Source organism: Vitis vinifera, chromosome 18 (assembly GCF_030704535.1).
Source record: "Vitis vinifera cultivar Pinot Noir 40024 chromosome 18, ASM3070453v1".
In the NCBI taxonomy this organism is placed as follows: Eukaryota; Viridiplantae; Streptophyta; class Magnoliopsida; order Vitales; family Vitaceae; genus Vitis; species Vitis vinifera.
The window spans coordinates 9,013,121-9,037,755 of record NC_081822.1 but is presented as its reverse complement, the minus strand read 5'-3'; the positions used below and the strand labels follow the sequence as shown (position 1 = coordinate 9,037,755).

Here is a 24,635-nt window from a genome sequence, read left to right as displayed (position 1 = left end):
ATATAACATAAAGATTTATGATTCGAGATCAAATGGTTCTAAAATCATATTTCGAAACCTTAAAATAAATTTTCAAAAATATACTTAAAACCATTTTCAAAAATAATTTTCTTATTTTTAATAAATTTTTGAAAACATGATTTAAAAATAAATAAATAAATAAATTCACAAAAAGGTTTCAAAGAAAGTAATTCTAATTTTTATCATCCTTGGCAATATCAAACCCTTGAAAATAGCCTAAGTAGCCCACCTTCGCTGCAGTCGATACATTTTCTAATTCCTCTGCTTTTTGTGGCGAAGTTGTGAGAGAGAGACTGAAATGGAGAGGATGGTGCTGCTGAGATCCCTATTCCGTTCGGCGGCTTTCAGATCTTGCCGTTTCTCTGCTGTCGTCAACCACCACCAACAGCTCCGCCACTACGCTTCTTCTCGGAGCTTATTCAATCTATTCGCCCCTACTGCCATTGCTTCCCGGCAAGCCCTCCCTTCTGGTACTTTCTTCTCGAAGTGTTCTTCTCTTATTGCAGTGGATCGAAAAAAAAAATATTCTGAAAAGTGGACTTGGATAGAGACGTTTGATTTTTTTTTTCTTTTTTCTTTTTCATTTTCTGTTTTGATCGGTGTGAATCTGTTTGCTTTAAAATCAAATTTTCAAATGATTCAGAGGTTAAACCCTAAAATCAATTGGGCATTAATTGGGAGATTCAGCTGCTTGAATTTACCGTGGATAGTGTAGGGTCTTGGGCTGCATTAGCTTAACCTTAGATGTTTTGGTTTTAAATTCTGCGTTTCTCTGCACATCATATGTATGCTTATACGAGAATTTCCACCTTTCCTGCAAATTCTTGACTCGTGTTCACTGTTGATTTTTAGCTGTATTTGGTTTCCTTATATTGTATAATGGATATCACTTGAAAATTTTGTCCTTTCTCGTTCAATGGATCAGCTGATCAAAAAGGTTGTAAATTTGATAGATAGCTTTTGTTCTTCGTATTCTTTTGTTTTGAAGTTTATATTAAAGAGGCATTTCCCAAGAGCTAAAACTGGCTGGGAATTACTTAGTAAAAGATGTTACACACGACGAGTGAGATAAAATTGGGAGATTCTAAGTAAGGGGATTTTTTGGAGATTGATGACCCATTTCAGGTGATTGTTCTATATTTCTTCATTTGCGTTTCAATTTGCACTTCCTGATCAGTCATCATAGCTGTAGAAGGAACCAACTTATTTAAAGGCAGCCAATTTTAGAAGTTCAGTCTATGTGAATCCGAGAAAAAGTAAGGGAAAGGAATCAAAAAATGAAGCGAATTGAAAAAATAAGTTTGAGCTTGATAAATTTTTCTCCATCATTTGCCAATTTTATTCTGTTTTTATTTAGAGAATAAAAAATTTGAAAATGCAAATGCTTTTAAACAATTCCTATCTTTTTTCATTCACCTTCATATTTTAGATAACAAATCAAATAATTGAATTTCGGATCCCTTCCCCCTTTTTCTCATTCCTAATACATTTTTAGATCCAAATGGACCATTAAAGTTTCAGCCAGTCAACTGTGCATCTGAGATTTTCATAGATTGATTATGGGGTTTAATTACTGATTTTATTTTATTTTTTTCCTTATTGATCTTCTTCCCAGTTCAATTTGTTTGAAGGTCTTTCGCTTACCACTATGGTTCCCTCATGTTTCATTTATCTCCAATTTTACTTAATACTGTCTTAGTGGGTGTTTGGTAAAATTTGATACTTAATGGTTAATAACTTAATATGACTTTAAGTTCAATTGTGCTAAGAGGGTGTTTGATAAATCAATTTAATGACTTAATAATTTAATTTAATTCATTAAATAGATTAATTATGTTTGGTAAAATAACTTAGAATCCATTTGGTTGTGATTCTAGGAAGCTCTTCTAACCTTTGTAACACTTAAAATTTTTTGTTAAAAGAGTTGTTTTCAAGTGCTAAAAATGTTGGAAATGTTTCATAGAATCACTACCAAACAAGCACTTAATGTCACATCTAAAGTTAAAAATAATTTTAAGTATTAAATCAAAATAATTATCTTATTATGCATTCTCAATCTCTTTTGCCCAATTTGTCTACATCTAGTGGGAATCTCTTTTACATCAACAACTCCAGAATCATAACTCATTTTTTATAGTTAATATTTTGGAGTTATTTTATATAATTTTATCTCTATAATACTTTTAATATGGATGTTTAACAACTAAATATATTAGTTAAAATTAATGAGAATAAATATTTGTTAAAATTAATGAGGGTAAATTTATCAATTTGAAAATTTATAAAAAAATTTAAATTAATTTGACCAAACAATCTTATTACTTAAAGTAAAATTTAGGTAATAATTTTTAAATTGACAATTTAAGAATGATTTAACTTAAGCCTACTCATTCATAGGGTTTACCATTTGGTGGGCTTATACCCAGACTGAGATTGTAGAAATACCATACTGTCAGTGATATACCAAACAAAAGAATTTAGGATTCCTTTGTATATTTTTTCCTTTCTATAGTACTATCAATGTTCAAAACAGAGCCTTAATATTTAGGAGGAAAATAAAATAGTGGCTCCTTAGACTCTTCCATTTATCAATTCCTGTTAAATTGAGAAGAAGGTGCCAACTGGTTGCTTTTCCACCAGTATCTTTTCTCCCATTGAAGGCTAACACTTCAGCTTCCTGCAAAGCAAAATGACTAGTTGCTATGGTTTCTGCAAAGCTATCCTTTTCTTTTGCCATATGCATCTTGTATGATTGTATCTGTGCTCCTCATACAGATACACAAGACCTGGAAACACACCGCTGTCCTTAATTATAGTGCATCATGTGTAGTGTCTTAGGAGCACATATGCACCATTGCACGCACACACACTTGTAAGTCATGTTTGTCCCTTTCCATATGCGCTTTCTAGATTACAATTGACAACTCAATTAGTTTCTAGGCAGCCTTCCCTGTTTCATCATATTTATGGAATTGTTCTTGTTGATCACATTTGAACTTGCTGGATCAGAAAAGGTTTTCCTGAAAATGTTATCAACAAGAGAAAAAAAAGAAAAGAAAAAGAACTAATTAAATAATAGGACATAATTTATTATAAGTGGATTTTCTGGTGCAATGGTAAAAAAGTCTTGTTTCTCGTTATCTATAATAACTGCCTGCATGAGCGTGGAACTCATACTGCAAACCCACAGACTGCAGGACTCCTTTTGCAGTGTCTATTGGAAGTACACGGTCTTTTAGTGAAGATGTATCTCACCTGCCTGTCATAAAAGATCCTGAAATTCAGACCGTTTTCAAGGATTTAATGGCTGCAAGTTGGGATGAGCTGCCAGATTCTGTCATTAGTAGTGCAAATAAGGTCCTGTCCAAAAATACAGACGACAAGGCTGGCCAGGAGGCCTTGGCAAATGTTTTCCGTGCAGCTGAGGCAGCTGTGGAGTTTGGTGGGATTCTTGTAACTTTAAGGATGGAAATTGATGACCTCGTTGGTATCAGTGGCGAGGTAGTATTACTTTTATGGGATTGAAGACTTGATTTTTCTCTATCTAGTTTTATAATATAATTAATATTACATCTTTTTTCTTCCATGTAGAATGTAAAGCCTTTGCCAGATGAGTTTGTAAATGCTCTGGTTACGGTTTTCAAGCGTTACACTACCTATTTGGATTCATTTGGGCCTGATGAAGCCTTTTTGCGGAAGAAAGTGGAGATGGAGTTGGGAACAAAGATGATACACTTAAAGCTGAGGTGCAGTGACCTTGGTGCTGAGTGGGGAAAGGTATAGTAGTGTTTGCTTGGTCTTTGCACAGTTACACCTTGCATTGCATACTGCCCTCATCTAGCTAGATTGCATTTGAAGTTGGATCAGCAATCTATGTACTTCAAATGACAGTATGTGGCCTGGCATGCAGGCATTATGCTACTTTAGGGACACCTAACCAATTTCATGACAATAGATACATCCATGTATTTTCTGAGAGGGTTGCGTAGCTGACTTCTCTTTAATCCTTCCTGATCTGTTCATGTTGCATATCAACCATATGCTGTTTATTTGGTCCCTCCTAGGATTATTCTTGGCAAAAGATAAACCTGTTCAGAGAACTTATGTATAGTTTGTAGATTCTGCATCCTTTGCAGTTGTCATTTGGTTAAGCGGTCTGCTTAAAAAAAAGGGGAAAAAAAAAAAACCAGTATTTGTTCAACTCAAAACTTACTCATTTCTGCATTTTTTATATCTGGCACTGGGATAAGAGATGGCTTCCTGACTCCTTGACAATTTGGTTAGCTCATAAATTTTAGGAAAGCATAGGTTTGCAACAATTCATTGTTTAATTCTTTAAATGAATGCAAGAATTATTGTCCAAAGAAATCCTTTAAATTGTTTGGTTTTGGATTTCAGGTGACTCTTCTTGGGACATCAGGGCTTTCTGGGTCTTATGTTGAGCAAAGAGCCCCGTAGTTTTTTTGGAAGGTCTCGTGTCAGACTGAGCTGTGTTGTGTTTAGGTTCATGTTTTTTTCTTTTTTTTCTTTCTTTTTAAATACTTGGAGACAGCATGGTATATTTGCTCCAAGTTAACCCTCTTGAGCACAGTTGCATTGCAGTTAATAATGAGGTTATCTTTGTGAACTACAAAGTATTGGACAATAAATATAGCATCACGGTCTTCATCTCTCCTGGGATCCTATGTGTTTTACTTGGTCTTGAGGACACTGATAAAATTAGTCTTTTGTCATTACACTTTTGAGGAAAAGATTAAACGTGTGTTTGATTTTTGTAAAATGCAGGAGAAAGAAAATAGATGGGAAAACTATAAAAAATAAAAAAATAAAAAAAATTAAAAAAAAAAAAAAAGAAAGAAAAATGCAAGAAAAAATTATGAATTTTTTTCCTATTTGTTCATAGAAACGTATTTCCCACCTTTTTCTTTGGAAAATGAAAGAGCAAAGATTTTTAATATTTCCCACCTTCCATCTTTTCCTTGGTAATTTTTTTAATCACTTTTTTTTGGTGTCATCCAAATATAAATAATTTTTCTCAAAAGAAAACTTCCACATCATTTTCTAACAATTAAACACAGCCTAAAAGACATTAAAAAAAATATTTATGGGAAAGATTCTTCTGAACTTGGATACTCATTCTTCTACAAAGAACATAGCATGATACATGAAAGGAGCGGAAAGCTTCCGAAAAAGAAAAGAAAGCATATGTTCTGGTAATAGAAGAAAGAGCTTCATCGATTGGAACATTAAGAAGTCAAGAATATGATGCCCGCCCCTCATTTTCCCCATTCACAAGTAATCAACGAAAGTGGGGTGATTACTTATGAGTTGAGCAATTTGAGATTCTGAAAGGAGCCCAAAGTATCCCCTAAATTTTTATTTGTAAAATGAAATTAAATTTGCATTGCAGGCTTGCAGCGAAAAGAAAAAGTCCCATGCGTTAATTCATTTTAACTACTCTTGTGCCTTTACGCCATGACCAGGACTCGGATGGGGACTTGGGCAGAGGTGGAAGCAACATGGCCCTCCTGCAGAGACCAAAAGGCCACCCCTCACAGTGGCATAACTCCTCAATTATGGACGGCCTCCGAAACTCGTAAAAATCAATCCCACTCAAGCTCGAACTGCGGGAGAAGTTTGTCTTAACAGACAGGAAGGCCTCCCTACTTGCTACACTTGAAGCACGGGACAAATAGCTCCTAACAGAGAAATAATCCTCCCTTTCTTCATCATCATCGTCATCTTCCCTCTGCTGCAGTTCCTTTGGGGTTGCGAACAATTCTCCTGTCCTGGGAGAGAAGACCCGGGAGAAGCTATCTAACTTAAAGCTATCCGATAGAAGGCTGGTCTTACGCCTCAACTTTGCTTCTCTGGCTTTACTTCGAATTGCTGAGACAACCACCTGATCAATAAAACAAAGGGGAGAAAGAAATCAAACATAAGAATAAACAGCCAGAATGGAAGACAATAAGAGATTGAAACTATGAAACATATGTCTGATTAGCGAGTACTTCCTCCTCATCATCAACGTCACTCGGTGGATTTTCCTCATCTGGGCTTGCAGAAGGAAGCTTCCCACCAAAAGCATGGCAATTAGAAAAAGCCTCCTTGAGGGCTGCTGCGAGGCATTTGCATCTCTTTGAGGGATTTGGTTGGTCTTCGTTGTAAAACATGATGCTAGGCGCTCTTGAGCTGGGAATTGGCTGGTTAATTCAAGATTAAAGGATAGGCACACAACCACTGATATTTATAATTCCAACATGGGTTGATGTTTACATTGAACTGCTTCTGTGATGGTGGCCTTGCAGCTTCTTAAATGCTTGGCTTTTCTATTCTTTGGGGTAAAGACTAAGTTAAAACAACATTGGACAGTTTATCTGATGACCCTTCATATTCCATAATATCTTGTGAGTTGTGATCACACCATCCGATGACATCTGACATGGACACTGACAAATCCCTATGAATTATGTCAAAATTTTATTTGGTTCTTTTAATTTACAAATATAACCCATGACTGTTTCCAAATTTGCAATTTCCCAGTTTCACTTCAAGCTTAAGGAAATGGTAAAATGGGACAAGATACCTACCGTGACCGCTACCTGACAAAATTTCCAAGAATTACACTCCATCCATGAATATTATTGGACTCATTCCCTAATTTTCTTGTATGAAAATGATTTAGGAGGTGCGATGAAGTTTAGCTATCCATAAGTGGGTAACATCAGGGCAAGAGGAGGCCCACAACCAAAAGGGTGGACGGCAACTGCCTTTTGCACTCCAATGCTGGAACTTGTGAGTGATTGGATTTTTCTAGTCAACTTCGTCAACCTTAAACCCTGAGTTCTACTTCGTAAGCCCTAGTTTGTCATGAATTTCCTTGAACATGCTATGCTGCCTTCTTGGTCCTTGCATTTTTCTTTCTTCTAGGCCTCCACTCTGGGGCAACATTGCCTTGAATGGTGACCAAATACTGCATTATTTTCAGCTGAATGCATTATTTTTGGTCATTATGATGACCTTGAACCACAAACAAGGTCAGGCCAAAAACCACCTGCAAGACCATGTTTCGAAGCAACTTCTAGCATGTCGTGTAGTAGCACTAGAAATTAATCTGAATATGCCCATTGAGTGCATGTTTTCTTTCTTTTTCACATCTAAATCAAAATAAGAAACAAAGGCATGCTTCCATTAGCGAGGGAAACAAACAAGCATGTGTGAATAGGCTACTGATCTTGGGAGAAGGAAGCATTCTTATTTCACTCTAGCTCCAAACCAACCACGGCAAAGAGATTACAGCTAGGTCCTAGTGGCACAAACTCTGGCCATGAAATTTAGTTTTTGACGAAATCTTGCACTTCCTAGTTTCAAAGAGCAATCAAATTTATCAATGGTTTAGGGCAATTGCAACGCCTATGAGTCCAAGAGCTAAGCCAAAACAATATGTGTCATGGCAGAGAAACAGTTCATTACCCCAAGATCCAATGGAAGATAATGACTCTAATTAAAGCCAGTTAGCGAGAAAAATGATTCATTTGGTCAATCCCAGTATTAGAGATAAGGTTTTTTCTTGAGTTGAGTTGGTTGAGTTGAAATCACAACTGAGCTTGGATAGTCATGTCATGCTTAAACTTAAAAATGACATATCAAAAGTAAGATTTCAATCATGCTATTCACTTCAATGATGAGGGATTTTGTAGCAGATAAAACCCCCAAGATCAATCGTACTTTGTTGCCCCTATTCATTTTCCTTTTTGTTTTTGGATAATATTAGCTTTTCCATCAGAAGAATGAATGTGTGATATTGAAACAGAAAACATCGCATTATAAAGACTCCATCAAGATGCCAGAAATACAAAATGTTTGATTAGTTTGCTTACTGGATTAAAGAAACATGTCATGCAACACCAAGCAGTTTTCAAATCGAATTGTGACTGGGAAGTAAGCAAATTACCAGAAGTTAAAGAGTAGAAAGTTGTTGGTTCTAAAGTCAGTTGAGAGGTTTCTTAAGTTGTTGAGATGTGAGAGATATGAGAGACTGAAGCTTAGCAACAGCAGACGTCTTATCAGGTGGACATTTAGAGAGAGCAAGATTCAAAGAGTGAAGAGCCTCATCGAGCTTGCCTGCAGCCAAGGCTGCACATCCTGCCTTGTAAGCTTCGTCCGCCATTCGAGCATCATAGTGAGGCTTCTTGTTTGCAGCGGATCTCGTATTCTTAGGAAGGGAAGAAGATGGAGAATCGAGGAGAGTTGTAGCACGGGCACACTCTAATGCAGTGATGGCTGCATTGATCTCCGCCATGAGAGTTTCCGGCATTGATGGGATATTCTTTACTCGATCGAATACACTCCACGGAGGGTTTTCTTCTCCAGAACCCATCTCTAATTGTACCTGGGATCCCGGGTGAGAACCCAACCACACAAACCCTTGTATTATAGAATTATTATCACAAACAACTACAAGTGAACTCATCAGGCAAGCAATTGAAGAAAGTGGCAGCAGAGAATTACCTACAATTGGGTTTGGTGGGTACTAAAGCATTTCCGGCGAAGGATTTTGTACATGAATTGATGATAATTCGACGTGTTTAGACTGGCACCCAATAAACCCTAAAACAAGTGATAGAATCATTTGGTAGCAGAAGAAACCGAAGTAAGAACCTAATTTCCTTTGAACAAGAATAATGATAAGGCCCTGATTCCATTTCAACCATAATCATGATAAGAAGAAGATGAAAAACAGAGAAAACGCATATACCTATCTCTCCAAATTCTGAAATTTAACCGAGATTCCACTCCCTGCTTTGTCTAAAACGATGCGTTTTAAAGGTAGATTTCGATAATCTCCAAATGGGCGCAAACCGTGCCCTTTTTGTCTTTCTTTTTTGCATTGTGTTTTAATAATTGCTTCATTTCACTATTTTCAAGGATTAGAAATTACAAAGAAGGCAGCCAAGAGGCGCATTTTAATTCATTACCCATGGAAGTGGAATCAAAGTCACTGGAACGGAGCTTAAGATCCCTACAGTTATTTAACCGTAAAAGATTCCCAAATCCCCGCCAAAACTTCTATCATTTGGAATGAGCCAAATGCTCAAGCAGCTAAGGAACATATGTAACTCGGAAGTTTCTTTGCCAATCTTGTTTTTAAATTTTCCTTTAACTTGTGAGTTGTGACCTTCTCTTTTTTCAACACCTAATTCAAGTGAACAAGTTTTCACCTTTTTATGGAGCTTTAAAAAGCTTCCCTGCAAGGTATTTATTTATATATACATAGAGCAGAATGGAGATCGAGTATGGAGGCTTAAGCTGCCTCTGCAGTTGTCCGCAGTTGCAGAGTGAAGTTAGTTTCTAATGGCTGGAAATTTATCATGGAAAAATCATCATACTCCTAGCAAGTAACAAGTAGAGAAAGGACCCACCACCATGCACAATCACAGCTTAAGAAACTCAAAAATAGTCTAAAAGCCAGTTAAAAATAAATGGTGCTAAACAATTCACATCCCCTTGTAATGAACAATTTTCTCAGAATACAACCCCACATGTGTTACTACCTTTTGCATCCCCCACCCTCTGCACCACACTTCCATATCAGCACAGGGGCTAAGACTCCCCCCATCCCCACCTCACTCTATTACAGAAAAAATGTCATGGCTACACTACTATCTAACATCACCTTCAAACCCAACTCCACTCGCCATTTCTCTCCTTGGAAAAACAACAGATGCAAAAAGAAAGCAAACCCAACCGACATAAAGATTGAATGGTAGAGATTCCAGTAGAGGTTTGCTCTATGTGGGTTTGAAAATTTTCCACTTCTGGGTAGTGTTTGTAGCTTCAGTATCTCGTCAAATTGGTGGCCCATTTGCTGGAAAAACCAATCATGCACTAGCAACTCCAGAGACCCAGGGAACAAACAATGGCGCTGATGGGTGGGCATTTCTATATGATTCAGAATACTTGTCCTTAAAATTTAGTCTGGGTTTCTCTGCCTGTTTTTCAAAATTGAAAAAACAAGAATATTAGACTGAGCCGAACCCTAATGAAAATTTAAGCAAATATTCCAATAGATCATTGGAAGTGAAAGAAGGACGATGAAGTTCCAACTTAATGGAAAAATAAGCTGAAGCTTACATATTTCAGCCAGCACTCCCCATTTTTGTGTTCATAAATGTCTGGAGAAAAGCACCCTGTCTCGGATGGGCAATACACCCATATATTGCATTTCTTTTCACCTGGCTTGGCATGGTTAGCTTGATCAAAACACGCCTGGCAACAATCTGCTGCACTATCTTTATGGTGGGTAAGGCCCCATCTGACAGCAGCACCATCATAATCTGTATGAATCTCCGCATGGCATTCAGGTGGAACTGGTCTGCCAGGTATAATTCCATCATCTGGAGAGACAGTTATTGGTTAGTTCACTTACCATTTTCAAAATCTAGTTGTCCTGTTTTGCCACAGTTCATCCTCCAAGGAGGGGTGGAGGAGGAAGCAACACATAAGACTTGTAAGATTAATTAAAAAGTGAGTCTTTTGGCAGCCAGGTGTGGTTGAGAAATGTTAAAGAAATCAAGAGGAAAAAATATGGGAAAACTGGTTCATTACCAAACTCTTCTTCACCCTCAGGTTTATCATCATGTTCCTTGTAAATGACTTCAGTTGGCATCCAAAGTCCAATTTCCTCAAATAGCACAGCCCAATTGGACTCCAAGGCTCTCACTAGCATCCCTGCAACCAGGTTAACTCAGAACAATAAGGACAAGGAATTGACCCACATAATTTTGTAGCAACGAAGGATATGTAATGGATCTTAAATATGACAAACTTATAAGTTACCAAAAAAACACATCCTCTAGAAGAGAATACAAATATACCAGCTTCTTCAGGTGAAATAGTTGAATTCATAGACTTCTTGACTTCTTCTATTTTTTCCTTCCGCCAGCTTTCAACTGCTTCTGTCCATCAGAAATAGCATTAACAAGATAAGTGGCAAGACATGGACCAAAATCAAACATAGATATCCCAAAATTTTACACAGTTTATAGCATCAATTTCAGATTGTGATAACAGGTGTAGGTGAAAAACAAAATCACAAAACAAGTAGTGCTACTTCTAAAACAAATAAAATAAACTTATGGAACAATTAGCAAAATTAATGATGTCGAAAAAAATAAGTAAAGGCCTAGATGATACAAAATTAAAATCCAATAAAGCTATTTGCTTCCATATTTAATGATCTATCTCACATTAGAAATCCAAGTGAAGTTGCTCATGTTAGCAATCAATGCTCCCAAGATTAAGGCCTGAATGTCTCAAAAGGATTTGGAATTTGTTGAAAGTATAATAAGACAAGTGAAAAATTAACACCCACGTTTTCAAATGCAGAAAACCCTCGTATAGTAACATGAAAACCAAGAAAGATAGAATAATATTTCCAAAATGAAAATCCAATAACTTAAAGCCACTTCCATGTCCCATCCTCAAGGTGAGGACAAACACCAGAACATCATCCCTTTGGGAATCAAATATGAACTTCTTAATGTTTTCCCTCTTCAAACTTCACAAGCTAAGACCAATTTTGAGATAAGCAACCATATCAAGACACCTTCAAACCTGGCCAACTTATATACCCCCTAAGGTATAAAGAAAAGAAAAGTAATGACCTCGCTCCATTCCATAACAGGGGCTTTGGTTTGAATTACGAACTTTTATAATTTATTCAACAAAAATTTTCTCCTTTAACCATATCCACATCACCTTCGCTTAATCACTTCACATCGGTTCACTATCCATCTTCATTGATAATGCCTCAACTAGATGTCATATAAGGTGAACTGAAAAAACAACTACCATAGAAGGAAATTGGACTCATCCAACAAGTTGACAGGAATGGTGATGAAATAACAGTATTGTGAGTAGTCAGCAATAAGGGGGCAGTGGTGGTGACAACAACGCAGCAGTAGCAACAAGCAAGGTATATTAGTGATTCTGTAGGGGTTGGTGCCAATAGGGTAGGAACATACTAATGATGCAGGCAACCATAACAGCTTTGGTGGCGATGGTATTGGTGTCATTACCAATGATGTGGTGGAGGAAGTGGGCGCAATAACAAATTCACAGCAATTATGGTCACATAGACAGATGAAGTGATGGTGGATGCAGCAACAACATTTGTTGCAAGGTGGTTAGGGACAATAGAAGTGGAATTGGGGTAGAAACAATAACAGACATGGTGTAGTGGATGTGACAATGATGAAAGTGAAGAAGTACTAGAGAAGGTAGTAATGAGTGACATTGTTTTGATGGATGGCATGTGGTTAGGCCGCAATCAGGAGTGCCTGCTTTAGTTAAAGGTATTCATCCCTAGATCAGAGCAAGCTGATACAAACCTGATTCTGAACTCTAGCTTACAGTTCAGCCACAAAGCTGAATTTATCTATCTGGTCAAACCCCAATACTTGCTCAGGCAGTGCAGTTATATGCAGTGTGTGTTGGTTATTTTTACATGCAATATCATATTTTACAGTCTGATCTCTGAGCTCTAATAAGCCACTTGCACGTAATCTGAATATGTGAATCAAAAAAGTTCTGGGATTTAGCCCCTGTTTAGCAACCAATAGACAGTATTAAGAATCCTACTTTGCTTGTCAAATTCAAAACAACTTAAAATAGCCCATGCCAAAGATGCAAGAGCTACCCATTTGTGAGAGGTTGGAGAGGAAGCAGGTCATTGCTGCCCTAGCTTTCAGAAGCATTTCCAATATTGGGTGCTAGAGGTGGGCTGATATAAGGCCCTACATTGATGAGGTGAAATTATGTGTCAAATGGGCAACAACCTTTGGTGGAAGGAAGGGAAGTGGAGGAGGTTCCAAGTGAAAGTTGTTTTTAAGTCCTTATGCATGATGAAACTTTCCTTCGGATGGAGAATTGAGGCACTTATGCTTCCCTGAGAGTGTGCTTCTTTGCCTGGTGTGAGGCAAAATTTTAACCCTAGACTGCTGGCCCAAGGTTTCTTTTTTTTATTCAGTAGGTCTATTAGTGCAAGGTTTTTGCAAGGGTTCTCATCCAAATCTGATAATGATAAAACAAAAATTGGTGTTTAATCATTTCCCTCAAGTTAATGCCAGTCTTAAAATTCAAAGTGCAATTATTTATAATTTCAAGGAAAAGGGAAGAGCTCAATGACCAAAAATGAAGAAGCTCAAAGGAAGATCATATTTTATAGCTTTAGTTTTCCTTGTAACGTTAGGCCTAGGTGCAATCGAAGTAGTACCATGCAAATCAATTATTGAAGTACAATTGGAAAATTTTATTTTTTGAAAGATCTAAATCTTCACTTCGTGAAATTATTTTCCAAATTAAGTCTATCTCGTTAAAATAAAAATTTGAGACATTTTTGAAACTCATATAACTCAGTAAGGTTTTTCAAAATATTGCAACCAATGCCATACAAGTTAAGGCTGCTTAAGACCCTCAAAGGATTGACTTTTGGAAGTTCCTAGATGGTCAACCAGGCAATTGACTGGCTAATGGGTTGGTTGTCCTCCAAAATCAACCCCTTTGGCAGTGACTAGCTGACAAGGCTCCAGACGACTACTCTGGATATCAAGGTATATTCCAGGAGGAAGAGTAGATGCTCCACAGGATTGTGAGACTAATTGGTTTTGGTTCGGAGATTAGGGTCACAGAGTTTCACATGAAGATAATCAATTGGAATACCAGGGGTTTGGGTTCAAAGAAAAAGAGAAGGGTGGTTAAGGATTTTCTGAGATCAGAAAAGAAGATGTAGTGATGATTCAGGAAACAAAAAAGGAGGAGTGTGATAGAAGATTCGTGGGTAGTGTTTAGACAGCTAGAAATAAGGATTGGGCAGCCCTTCCGGCATGTGGGGCTTCGGGTGGGATTTTGATCATATGGGACGCTAAAAAATTGTGCAGGGAGGAGGTAGTGTTAGGTTCTTTTTCGGTCTCAATCAATTTCGCATTGGACGGTTGCGAATCTCTGTGGATATCTGTAGTTTATGGCCCAAACAACTCAGCTCTCAGGAAGGATTTTTGGGTGGAGCTTTCAGACATTGTTGGGCTTGCTTATCCGCGTTGGTGTGTGGGCGGTGACTTTAATGTCATAAGGAGAAGTTCAGAAAAATTGGGCGATTCTAGATTAACCCCAAGCATGAAGGATTTTGATGATTTCATAAGAGATTGCGAATTGATAGATTTACCTTTAAGGAGTGCATCATTTACTTGGTCAAACATGCAAGAGAATCCAGTTTGCAAGAGATTAGATCGTTTCCTATACTCAACTGAGTGGGAACAAGCATTTCCTCAAAGTATTCAAGGAGTACTGCCAAGATGGACATCGGATCATTGGCCGATTGTCTTGGAAACTAATCCGTTCAAGTGGGGTCCAACGCCGTTCAAGTTTGAAAATATGTGGTTGCAACATCCTAGTTTTAAAGAGAGTTTTGGAAGATGGTGGAGGGAGTTTCAAGGAAATGGGTGGGAAGGGCACAAGTTCATGAGGAAATTACAGTTCGTTAAAGCCAAATTGAAAGAGTGGAATAAGGCTTCTTTTGGAGAGCTAAGTAAAAGGAAAAAAGATATCTTATCTGATTTAGTTAACTTTGATTCCTTGGAGCAAGAAGGGGGCCTATCCCATGAACTTTTAGCCCAAAGAGCTTTAAGAAAAGGGGAGCTAGAGGAGTTGATTTTGAGGGAAGAAATACATTGGAGACAAAAAGCTAGGGTGAAATGGGTAAAAGAAGGGGATTGTAACTCAAAATTTTTTCATAAGGTGGCCAATGGCAGGCGAAATAGAAAATTTATTAAGGAGTTAGAGAATGAAAATGGCCTAATGATGAATAATTCAGAGAGCATAAAAGAGGAGATTTTAAGGTATTTTGAAAAGCTCTACACGAGTCCTTCTGGAGAGCCTTGGAGAGTGGAAGACTTAGATTGGTCCCCTATATCTGGTGAGAGTGCGTTTAGGTTGGAATCCCCCTTTACTGAAGAAGAGATTTTTAAGGCTATTTATCAGATGGATAGGGATAAGACTCCGAGGCCGGATGGCTTTACCATTGCAGTGTTTCAAGATTGTTGGAAAGTGATAAAGGAGGATCTAGTGAAAGTGTTTGCAGAATTTCATAGGAGCGGAATTATTAATCAAAGCACCAATGCTTCCTTTATAGTTCTGTTACCTAAAAAAAGCATGTCAAGGCGAATCTCAGACTTTAGACCTATTAGCTTGATCACTAGTCTTTACAAGATAATAGCCAAAGTGTTAGCAGGGCGCATAAGAGGGGTACTTCACGAGACCATCCATTCTACTCAAGGAGCCTTCGTTCAAGGGAGACAAATTTTGGATGCAGTTCTCATAGCCAATGAGATAGTGGATGAGAAAAGAAGATCAGGGGAGGAAGGAGTTGTATTCAAAATTGACTTTGAAAAGGCCTATGATCATGTGAGTTGGGATTTTTTGGATCATGTGTTGGAGATGAAAGGGTTTGGTCTTAGATGGAGGAAATGGATGAGAGGTTGCTTGTCCTCGGTTTCTTTTGCAGTCTTGGTGAACGGTAATGCGAAAGGGTGGGTTAAGGCATCTAGAGGTTTAAGACAAGGAGACCCTTTATCACCGTTCTTGTTCACTATAGTGGCAGATGTATTGAGTAGGATGTTATTGAAAGCTGAGGAGAGAAACGTCTTGGAGGGTTTCAGGGTGGGCAGGAATAGAACAAGGGTTTCCCACTTACAATTTGCAGATGATACCATTTTCTTTTCCAGCTCTCGGGAGGAGGATATGATGACCCTTAAGAATGTCCTGCTAGTGTTTGGGCATATTTCCGGTTTGAAAGTTAATCTTGACAAAAGCAATATCTATGGTATTAATCTTGAGCAGAATCACCTTTCTAGGTTGGCCGAGATGCTTGATTGCAAGGCTTCTGGGTGGCCTATACTTTACCTGAGTCTTCCTCTGGAAGGGAATCCTAAGGCAAGTGGCTTTTGGGATCCTGTGATTGAGAGGATATCAAGGAGATTAGATGAGTGGCAGAAGGCATATTTATCTTTTGGAGGTAGAATAACCCTCATTCAATCTTGTCTCACCCATATGCCATGTTACTTTCTTTCCTTGTTTAAGATTCCTGCCTCTGTGGCAGCAAAAATTGAGAGAATGCAAAGAGATTTTTTATGGTCAGACGTAGGGGAAGGCAAAAGAGACCATTTGGTTAATTGGGACGTAGTGTGTAAGCCGAAATCGAGAGGGGGATTGGGTTTTGGAAAGATATCTATAAGGAATGTCGCTCTTTTAGGGAAGTGGTTATGGAGATATCCTAGGGAGGGTTCAGCTCTGTGGCATTAGGTTATTTTAAGCATTTATGGATCACACTCCAATGGCTGGGATGTCAACAACATAGTTAGATGGTCTCATCGTTGTCCTTGGAAGGCCATTGCACTAGTCTACCAAGAGTTTTCCAAGTTTACTCGGTTTGTGGTAGGTAATGGGGATAGAATTCGGTTCTGGGATGACTTGTGGTGGGGGGAACAACCTTTGGGTGTCCAATATCCAAGATTACTTAGCGTAGTCACGGATAAAAATGCTCCTATTTCATCAATTCTTGGATATACCCACCCCTTCTCTTGGAATTTCAATTTTCGCCGAAATCTTTTTGATTCTGAGATAGAAGATTTAGAGGGCCTTATGCAGTCTTTTGATCGTCTACACATATCACCTTCGGTTCCAGATAAGAGATCTTGGTCCTTATCTCCTTCAGGTCTTTTCACAGTCAAATCTTTCTTTCTGGCCTTATCCCAATATTCTGAGTCGCCTCCAGTTTTCCCTACCAAGTTTGTCTGGAATGCTCAAGTTCTTTTCAAAGTCAAGTCCTTTGTCTGGTTGGTGGCTCACAAGAAGGTTAATACTAATGACTTACTGCAATTGAGAAGACCCTACAAAGCACTTAGCCCTGACATATGTAAGTTGTGCATGAATCATGGAGAAACAGTAGATCACCTTTTCCTTCATTGCTCTTTGACGATAGGGTTGTGGCACAGATTATTTCAATCAGCAAAGATGGATTGGGTTTCCCCAAGGAGCATCTTTGACATGTTATCTAGTAATTTTAATGGTTTTGGATCTTCCAAAAGAGAGATTGTTTTATGGCAAAACGCGTGCATCGCGTTAATGTGGGTGGTGTGGCGGGAAAGAAATGCAAGGATTTTTGAGGACAAAGCAAGGAATTCTGAGTTTCTTTGGGATTCTATTTGTTTTCTTACCTCTTTTTGGGCTTTTTGTTCTAAGGTTTTTAAGGGGATTCCTCTTAACATATTACAACTTGATTGGTTAGCGGCGTGTAACTAGAGTGTCTACTTTTCTCTTTTTGTACTTTCTTATATTTGATTACTTGTAGTCTTGTTTTTCTTTGTTGGGAGGATTCCTCATCCTTCTAATTGTACCTTCTTTTTATCAATATATTCCTATGCCGTTTCCTATCAAAAAAAAAAAAAAAAAAAAGGCTCCAGACAACTAAGCTATAAAAAAACCACTCAATTTGTTTGCCTCTATAATCATCAAGGTCACTTGCAAGGTGCATTAGTTGCCAACGGCTAATTAACTGGTGAACCTGCCAATTGACAGATTGAGCAGAAATTGCTACCTAATCATTATTTCTTTCAAATTCTTGGTGTAAAAGACTTTTGAACCTCAATTGAGGCACTTCTAATGCCTGAAAATCATTCTTGCCAATCCTTGTAAGCCTTAAACACACCTTTAGTTCAATTTCCACCAAACTTGCATACTCTTATTGACTGCACCTTAGAGCTTAGTGACTTTCATTCATATGTCTTATTGTTTCAAGCTAGGTCTTCAGTTAATTCTTATTCATTGTAAGTTCACTCTGAGAGAGAATGGTTTAAGTGAGTGTTTTTCACTTGTCAAACATTGTAAGGTTGATTTGTCCCTCGGAAATCAATCATACTCAAACAGAGCCTTGCATTTGGAGGATCCTTTTGTGATAATGGAGCAACCTTACGAGTTGGTGGAGTTTGAGGATCGTAGAAGTAGGCAGGATTGCACCAAACCATTTTATATCTAGTTAAGATTTTCTCTCCCTATCTCTTTATTGCTTTGTAGTTATCTTCCTTATTACATGATTATTAGGTTCTTAAAATTGTCCATTGGTAAAGCAAAATTTTTCAAAAAGAACTATTACCCAATTCAAATACAAACCCACCCAGGATTGGTCATTGGTGAATAGATGTATTATTTTTAAGTCAAGTAACAAATTAGTAAATCACATTCTCATTTACTTTGATGAAACCTGGCTGCTATTAAACCTTTTTTTTTTTTTTTTTGCTATATTCGAAATGTGATGGATCTTTCTAGAGTTAATAGATCTTCCTGTCCACTTCAGAGCACTGTTTTGGAGCTCTTTTTTTTTTAATACTCTATTGCTTTACTCATCAAAAAAAAAAAAAAAAAGAGCTTCCTCATGGTTGTGTTGTGAAAGAAAGTATATTGAATAGCTCCCCTCTGTTTGTTTTGATGCACTTGGAGAGAACACAATAGCTAGACCTTTACCGAGGAGGAGCTTTTGAATTGAAATTTGAAGGAGATTTTAATCAAGTCCCTCATGAAGTAGTGAAAGGACTGTTATATCCAACTAATCATTATTAGATTTAATTGATAGTTTAAAACTTTAAATAAAGCTACATCGCTCTATGTTGCTGTATCTTATGTTGTTTTTCTCCTTTTTATAATTTATTCCTTGGTGCATCTTCTATACCCCTTGTGTATATAGGGTGCCCCCTTTTTTCTAGGTGCATTTTGTTGCATCTTAGTTCACCTATCCCACCTAAAAAAAAAAAAAAAAAACCCTTAACCTAGCAAAATATGCTCGCATAAGTGGAGTTGGTGATAGTAATAATGTAATGCTAGTGGTACTATAGAGACGTTAAGGAAGCAATGGCTATGGTGTGACAAGCTTACGATGGAAGTGTAAGTGAGGAAGTTTAGGTAATGCTCTAATTCCTAGAGGATGGCATAAAAATTACATTACCATTCTTCTAAAAGGGAGATGGAATTCAAAAGTCCAATTCCATTTTTCACATCCTAAATTCCTCCCTTCTCAATAAGAACTTGGAAATAGATAACGTTTACTAAAATTGGATCAGCAAAATACAGTTAGCTATAAGTACTAGATATGACCAAAACTAGCAATGGATCGAGTTAGAGAAGGCTAAGGTTGAGACAGGATTTTTTTTTTTTTTTTTGATAGATAAGGTTGAGACACAATATTGAGAAACACCTCAACAAAAAAAGGTACAATCCAAGTATACCAGAAGTATATAGAGAGCCCCAAAAGAGAAAGAGGAAATAAACACAAATACAAAGGCCAGACATCCCAACCTTGACCCAGTCCCCCTATAAAATCCAAATGTGAGAAGTCAGTCCCGGCTCAATCCAAGGAGATCTAAGGAAAAATAGAAAAATCCAAATTCCATGATAGTTAAAAAGGGCCAATTACCATCAACTCTCAAGTCATATATGTCATAAAAAGACAGTGCGCAACAGACCACTAAAACTTTCCAACACAGCTAAACATATGGACTAAAAAGTATATACGCATATAGAGAGATCAAATTTTAACTTAAAACAGAAAAACAAAGAAAGCTGAGCTCATATGCTATTCATAGAATACACATCTCAGGGAAGCACAAACTTAATTTTTTTCTTTTCTCTTTTATTTTGTTTTATTTTACTTTCTTTCCTTCTTATTGTTGTTCAAGCACACTGTGTGTACAATATAGAATTCTAAATTTTAAAAATAAAAATAGGGTTCATTGCCCCAAGTCAAAACCCCAGAAAAATGACAATAATAATAACAATCCATTTTCTTCAAATAAGTGGCACAAAGTTTAAATGTTATTCCTTGAAATTTTATGATTGCTTTTGCAACAAAGAAAAAGCCTGAACAGTCTGGACTCTAAACCAGCAAATGAAGGGCCTTTTTCACCTTCATGTATAAGTGAAAAATAATATGGCAAAGTGGAGCCACTGGTCCCACCAGTCCCCCAGCTTTATATGGATAGACGTATAAATCATCAATTTCTTTTTTTAATAGATACATATAATTCATCAATTTCTTATTTACTACACCCAATTTCTAATTTCAAATTGCCTAGGTGGTAAAAGATTTAGTAGCTCCCACAAATTAGTCACAATTTCTAAAAATTTTAATAGCTTTTTAATAATTTTTGTAGATAATTTTATGGTAGTTCTAAATTCTAATAATTGCATAATTTAGATTAGGAAATGGAAATATGAGATGAGATGGAAAAGGAAGTAGGAAGCATAAACCAAACAATACAAGTAGTGTGATAGAGGAAACAATTAGGAGATGTTTGGGAAATCTAAGAAGAAAGTAAAGAGAACACATCTGTAGACAAAAGTTTTTCTCCAGGAAACTTTTAGGTCAAAATGTTGGGCAAGAAGAAACAACATATCTGAAAAATGAGTCTCACAGAAACAAGATGCCGCTATGAACAAGTGGCGAAATAAGAAAAAATTAGGAAATAACCATCAAGATTAGGAAATAACTACGCTTAGGTGAGAAGTAACACCAATTGAAAACAAGATGAGGAAAGATTGTTTAAGATGGTTCGTACTTAAGCAATAAAAACTAACAGATACAGCAATAAGAACTATGAACTGATTTGATTCAAGTCAATGATGCTTACACAACAGAAGGGAGACCAAAAAACCAGAGTCAAGGCAGTAAGAGAAGTCATGATCGAAGACTGGCTCCAAATAGAGTTAAAAGGTAGACAAAATTCATGTAGCCAACCAATAGGCAGGATTTACAGCTATGTCATTGTTGCTGTTGTTGAAAATATTATGTAGATTCTAAACATAATTAATGTAAGCTAAAGGCTACAGAAACATTTGGAAATCCTTTTCCTAAAAATTCTACAAATATTTCCACATTCAATACCAAAATATTAGAGATGTTCCATCATTTCCAAAAGAAAAAGAAAAGGTTTGCAACAAGCAACTTACCACTCAGGGATAAGAGAACTTTGGCTTAATTTCAACATAAGATTTTAAAGGTTATTTAAGTTGCATCCCCTTTTTCATCATGAACTTTTTTATATAATTTTTCATTTACATAGAAAATAACGGGTAATCATCCAGCTCAATTTGAATCATAATTGCAAATTTTCATTTCATTAAAGTGATTTGTAATAATGGGTAATCATCCAACTTGATTTAAACCATAAGTGCAATTTTTTGTTTCATACAAGTAGTTCGCGTTATCATTATTGCTAATATCAATCAAATATTGGTATTGCCAAGTGCTTTACGTCATCATATTTAGAACAGGTTCAATTTTGTGCTATTATACATTTTACATGCCTAGCAGGTAGACCTCATATATAAAATCCACGACACATAGGCATTGGTGGACCTATAAGTGATCATGGAGGAGAGTTAATCAGAGGTTTTCCCATGCTGACTGGGACAGGATTGGCAATAAAGGCCGAGATGTGAGCACTACTTGAAGGATTGACTCAAGCAAATGCCCTGTGGCTCCATCAACTTTGTAGTGGAGAGCCATATAGCGACAGAAATAGCCTGGGTGTCACACACAGAGAGGCTTTTGCAAATTGGATTCAATATTGGCAGGATTCAGACTTGTTTATAGAGATGGGGTGTTCTTTTCAGTGGTTCCCCTGCTCCGCTAACCGCCAAGCTGATTCCTTGGCCAAGCTCAGTATCAGTCGCTTAGCGGTTTTTGTTGGGGATTTTATCCGTTGCTAAATTGTATCATTGTGCTCTTTTGTCTTCTTTTGCTACATGATGTTTGTATTGGCTATTCTAGTAGGCTCTAGTATAAGATCCCCCCATATCTCTTTATTCTTATGCCTAGAAGGATATTCTATCCTTCTTATACCTTTTGATTCATGATGCAATATATCAATGATTACAATCACTACCAAATTTGCGTGTAGTAAATGCATGTTGGCAATAATGAGTCTCTCTCCTTCATGTTTATTAGCAAAAATAATGTCCCCAAACTCTTTGCAAAAGTTGGTTTTAAGTTTCTTTTGATTTCAACAATAGCTTTGACTGAAAATATAGCAGGGAATGACTAAAAAATTCAATGTTTAAAACCTGTGTTTGTAATGAAACTTGAACTTGCTTCCTTTGGCATACAACAGCCCTTGAAAAGATGATGCAATATTATATCAAAAATTCTTCTATCACATGGACAAATAATGGGTAATTGACACAAAATTGGTAAAACTGCAAGGAAATTAAGGTGCACCTACCTCTCTGCACACTCACATTGGAGTTATGGTCAAGGCTTTTCAACCTCTGAAGAATCTCATCAGTTATCTTTTGTTTAATGGGCTGTGGCAATTCTACCTCAGATGCTTCTCTAGATAACTCTTTTTCTACTTCCTTCACCTAATGCCCACAACAACAAAGTTCCCATTAAACTAATCCAGCTCAATCAACCAACCAAACGCCCAACCCCCAAGAATTCCAAGAAAACAAATCTTGTGAAACCCCAACAATACGACTAATAAAAACCAAGAAAGCAACCATGAGAATGAGGGTTTACCAATTTAACAAGTTCTACAGGCTCGGACGCTCTTCGGATCCGAATTGATTCTTCCATTTTCCTAATCTGATCTGGGGTGTACTTGACAGCTGAATACAAAGAAACAATCAACAATCACTGAACACGGTAAAAAGAGAATAAATCGTAATTGGGTTTTCACAGGAACCCCAAATGCCAGGTGGATTTTCCTACAATCCAACTACAGCTCAAAAAAAAAAAAAAAGCACTGCATTCTGGAATCAACCAAGTTTGAATTAGAGCCTTACCGCTTTGCGAATCGATATTGGAGGATATGTAAATAGAGTTATAAAGAGAGTGAAGAACATAAAGAGCTACAGCAATGTTGATGGAACAGATAATTAGAGTGGTTCTCTTGTACGAACACCACTTCCCTCTCCCCTGAAATCCCCACTCTATTCTCGCCATCTCCCTCCTCCCTCACCTTCATCCCATCATCATCTTTCTCTCTCTATTGCAAGATTTTCTCAAGAATCTATATTCCAGGAAACGGATCGATGGATCGATCTTTACAACCAAACGCGCCCTTTTTCTCGACACAAAACAAGAGAAGTTTCCCAATCGCTTTTGCTTCCGGGGCCAATGGACGCTCTGAAAACCGACAGTAAAAGTAGTTGTGGTGGTGGTGAAGTCGCTTAATGTGTCGTGTATTAAGGTCGTAGACTCTTAATGCGCTGTTTAGTGACGGCGTTCTGTGCTAACGTGTACCGCGGTTTGTGCGGGAGTTAATTGGGTGGCCCTAGTTTTCACCATCTCGGTGGTCAATCATTAAAGGAGGTGGAGCTAGACTAAGCCAAGGGTCAAGCGAAACGGACCAACCTGGTGCTAACGTGCGCTAGGGTGTAACGCTGTGCATTGGTGGAATCTCTGTCCCATTGGATTAAGCGTACCGTACGACCTTGGGATGACCGCCCGTATTTTGATGGGTATTTTTGGTATTTTGCTTCTGTCCAAATTAAAATATTAAAATATAATATAAAATTTGCTAATTTGAATTATTGCCTCCATTTAATTCCTTGATAAGTTCCTTTAAACCGAATAAATGTACGAGGAGTTTAAATGTATCGTAAATTCATACCGTAATTAATTGACTACCATGCCATTAATAAAGTCCTTTATGCAGGCTCTACTTTCTATATTTTTACTTTTATTTTGTATGAAAAATATGATTTTTAATTTGGATAAATTTGTAATAATATCACATTTAATCTTGTAAATTTTATTTATTCTGAATCGAACGAATTTTTCTGCTTTTTAAACATGTCTATTTTTTATATTTTTTATTTTATTTTTTTGAATAAATTTGTAATGATATCACACTTAATCTTACAAATATTATTTATTCTGAATCAAGGGGATTCAAAATTAATGTCATAACAAAAAATTAGTTATAAAATAAAAATTAAATAAAAACCGTTCTAAAAATTATTTTTATTTAACCAATTAAAATTAAATCGACTTATGCCACGTGTGCTTTCCTTCATCCGTTGGATCCTATTTCGAAAACAATATATTATTACCATTATTCTTGTGTCTCGGGGGAAGACTCGTGCTCGCTTGTGGGGACGGCTACTGCCAATTGCCATTAGTGAAGCAAGTTGGGTCACGTGCTTTCCATAAATACACGAGAGGCCGGATCGAATGGACAGTGAAGACTGAAGAGTATGTAGGGGGCAGATTTTTTTCTTCTAAAATAACGCCTGTGTACCATGCGCTACACTATCAGCCATGAGATTACTAAATTTTAAAGAAGTGGATCAAATTCTAAAATATTAGAATTGATACGATGCTATATTTAATTAATTGCAATCGAATATTTTGAGTAGAATATAAAATTCGAACGAACAATGATTCTCGCACTTCAAATTTTTTATTGTTGCATTGTTAATAAATAAATAAAAATATGTTAGAGGAGAAAAAAGAGAAAAAATAAGGCTCGATAATTATTTTAAAAAATTAATTTTTGAAAATT

General features: G+C 37.0%; 3 protein-coding genes across 5 annotated transcripts; 1 reads left to right on the top strand and 2 right to left on the bottom strand.

Annotated features, from left to right (window-relative positions):
* Positions 1-200: 200 nt before the first annotated feature.
* Positions 201-4,693, top strand: LOC100253931 (succinate dehydrogenase subunit 5, mitochondrial). The gene is made up of 4 exons (XM_002284555.5): positions 201-491; positions 3,212-3,522; positions 3,613-3,798; positions 4,420-4,693. The coding sequence occupies exons 1-4, from the start codon at positions 320-322 to the stop codon at positions 4,477-4,479; spliced, it is 729 nt and encodes a 242-aa protein (XP_002284591.1). The 5' UTR covers positions 201-319; the 3' UTR covers positions 4,480-4,693.
* A 429-nt stretch (positions 4,694-5,122) lies between these two features.
* On the bottom strand, positions 5,123-8,773 carry LOC100259068 (uncharacterized). 3 transcript variants are annotated; one of them, XM_010666280.3, is made up of 3 exons: positions 8,533-8,773; positions 6,033-8,413; positions 5,123-5,923 (listed from the first exon to the last, which is right to left on the bottom strand). In XM_010666280.3, the coding sequence occupies exons 2-3, from the start codon at positions 6,192-6,194 to the stop codon at positions 5,462-5,464; spliced, it is 624 nt and encodes a 207-aa protein (XP_010664582.2). In that variant the 5' UTR covers positions 6,195-8,413; positions 8,533-8,773; the 3' UTR covers positions 5,123-5,461. The 3 variants fall into 3 exon arrangements, with proteins under 3 accessions (XP_010664582.2, XP_059590859.1, XP_019072090.1); XM_059734876.1 differs by having other exon boundaries at positions 6,033-8,448; positions 8,537-8,773; XM_019216545.2 differs by having other exon boundaries at positions 8,537-8,773.
* A 705-nt stretch (positions 8,774-9,478) lies between these two features.
* Positions 9,479-23,399, bottom strand: LOC100248838 (uncharacterized). Its single transcript, XM_002284574.5, has 7 exons — positions 22,912-23,399; positions 22,646-22,734; positions 22,350-22,488; positions 10,899-10,979; positions 10,630-10,752; positions 10,156-10,418; positions 9,479-10,013 (listed from the first exon to the last, which is right to left on the bottom strand). Exons 1-7 carry the CDS (start codon positions 23,069-23,071, stop codon positions 9,903-9,905), a joined length of 966 nt encoding a protein of 321 aa, XP_002284610.1. The 5' UTR covers positions 23,072-23,399; the 3' UTR covers positions 9,479-9,902.
* Positions 23,400-24,635: the final 1,236 nt, after the last annotated feature.

Coding starts and splice junctions, on each gene's coding strand:
- LOC100248838 (XM_002284574.5), bottom strand. CDS start 23,071: ATGGCGAGAATAGAGTGGGGATTTCAGGGGAGAGGGAAGTGGTGTTCG. Junction 22,735..22,911: donor CAATATCGATTCGCAAAGCG/GTAAGGCTCTAA, acceptor CTTTGTATTCAG/CTGTCAAGTACACCCCAGAT. Junction 10,014..10,155: donor GGGAGTGCTGGCTGAAATAT/GTAAGCTTCAGC, acceptor TTTGAAAAACAG/GCAGAGAAACCCAGACTAAA.
- LOC100253931 (XM_002284555.5), top strand. CDS start 320: ATGGAGAGGATGGTGCTGCTGAGATCCCTATTCCGTTCGGCGGCTTTC. Junction 3,523..3,612: donor TCGTTGGTATCAGTGGCGAG/GTAGTATTACTT, acceptor TCTTCCATGTAG/AATGTAAAGCCTTTGCCAGA. Junction 3,799..4,419: donor TTGGTGCTGAGTGGGGAAAG/GTATAGTAGTGT, acceptor TTTGGATTTCAG/GTGACTCTTCTTGGGACATC.
- LOC100259068 (XM_010666280.3), bottom strand. CDS start 6,194: ATGTTTTACAACGAAGACCAACCAAATCCCTCAAAGAGATGCAAATGC. Junction 5,924..6,032: donor ACGTTGATGATGAGGAGGAA/GTACTCGCTAAT, acceptor TTTATTGATCAG/GTGGTTGTCTCAGCAATTCG.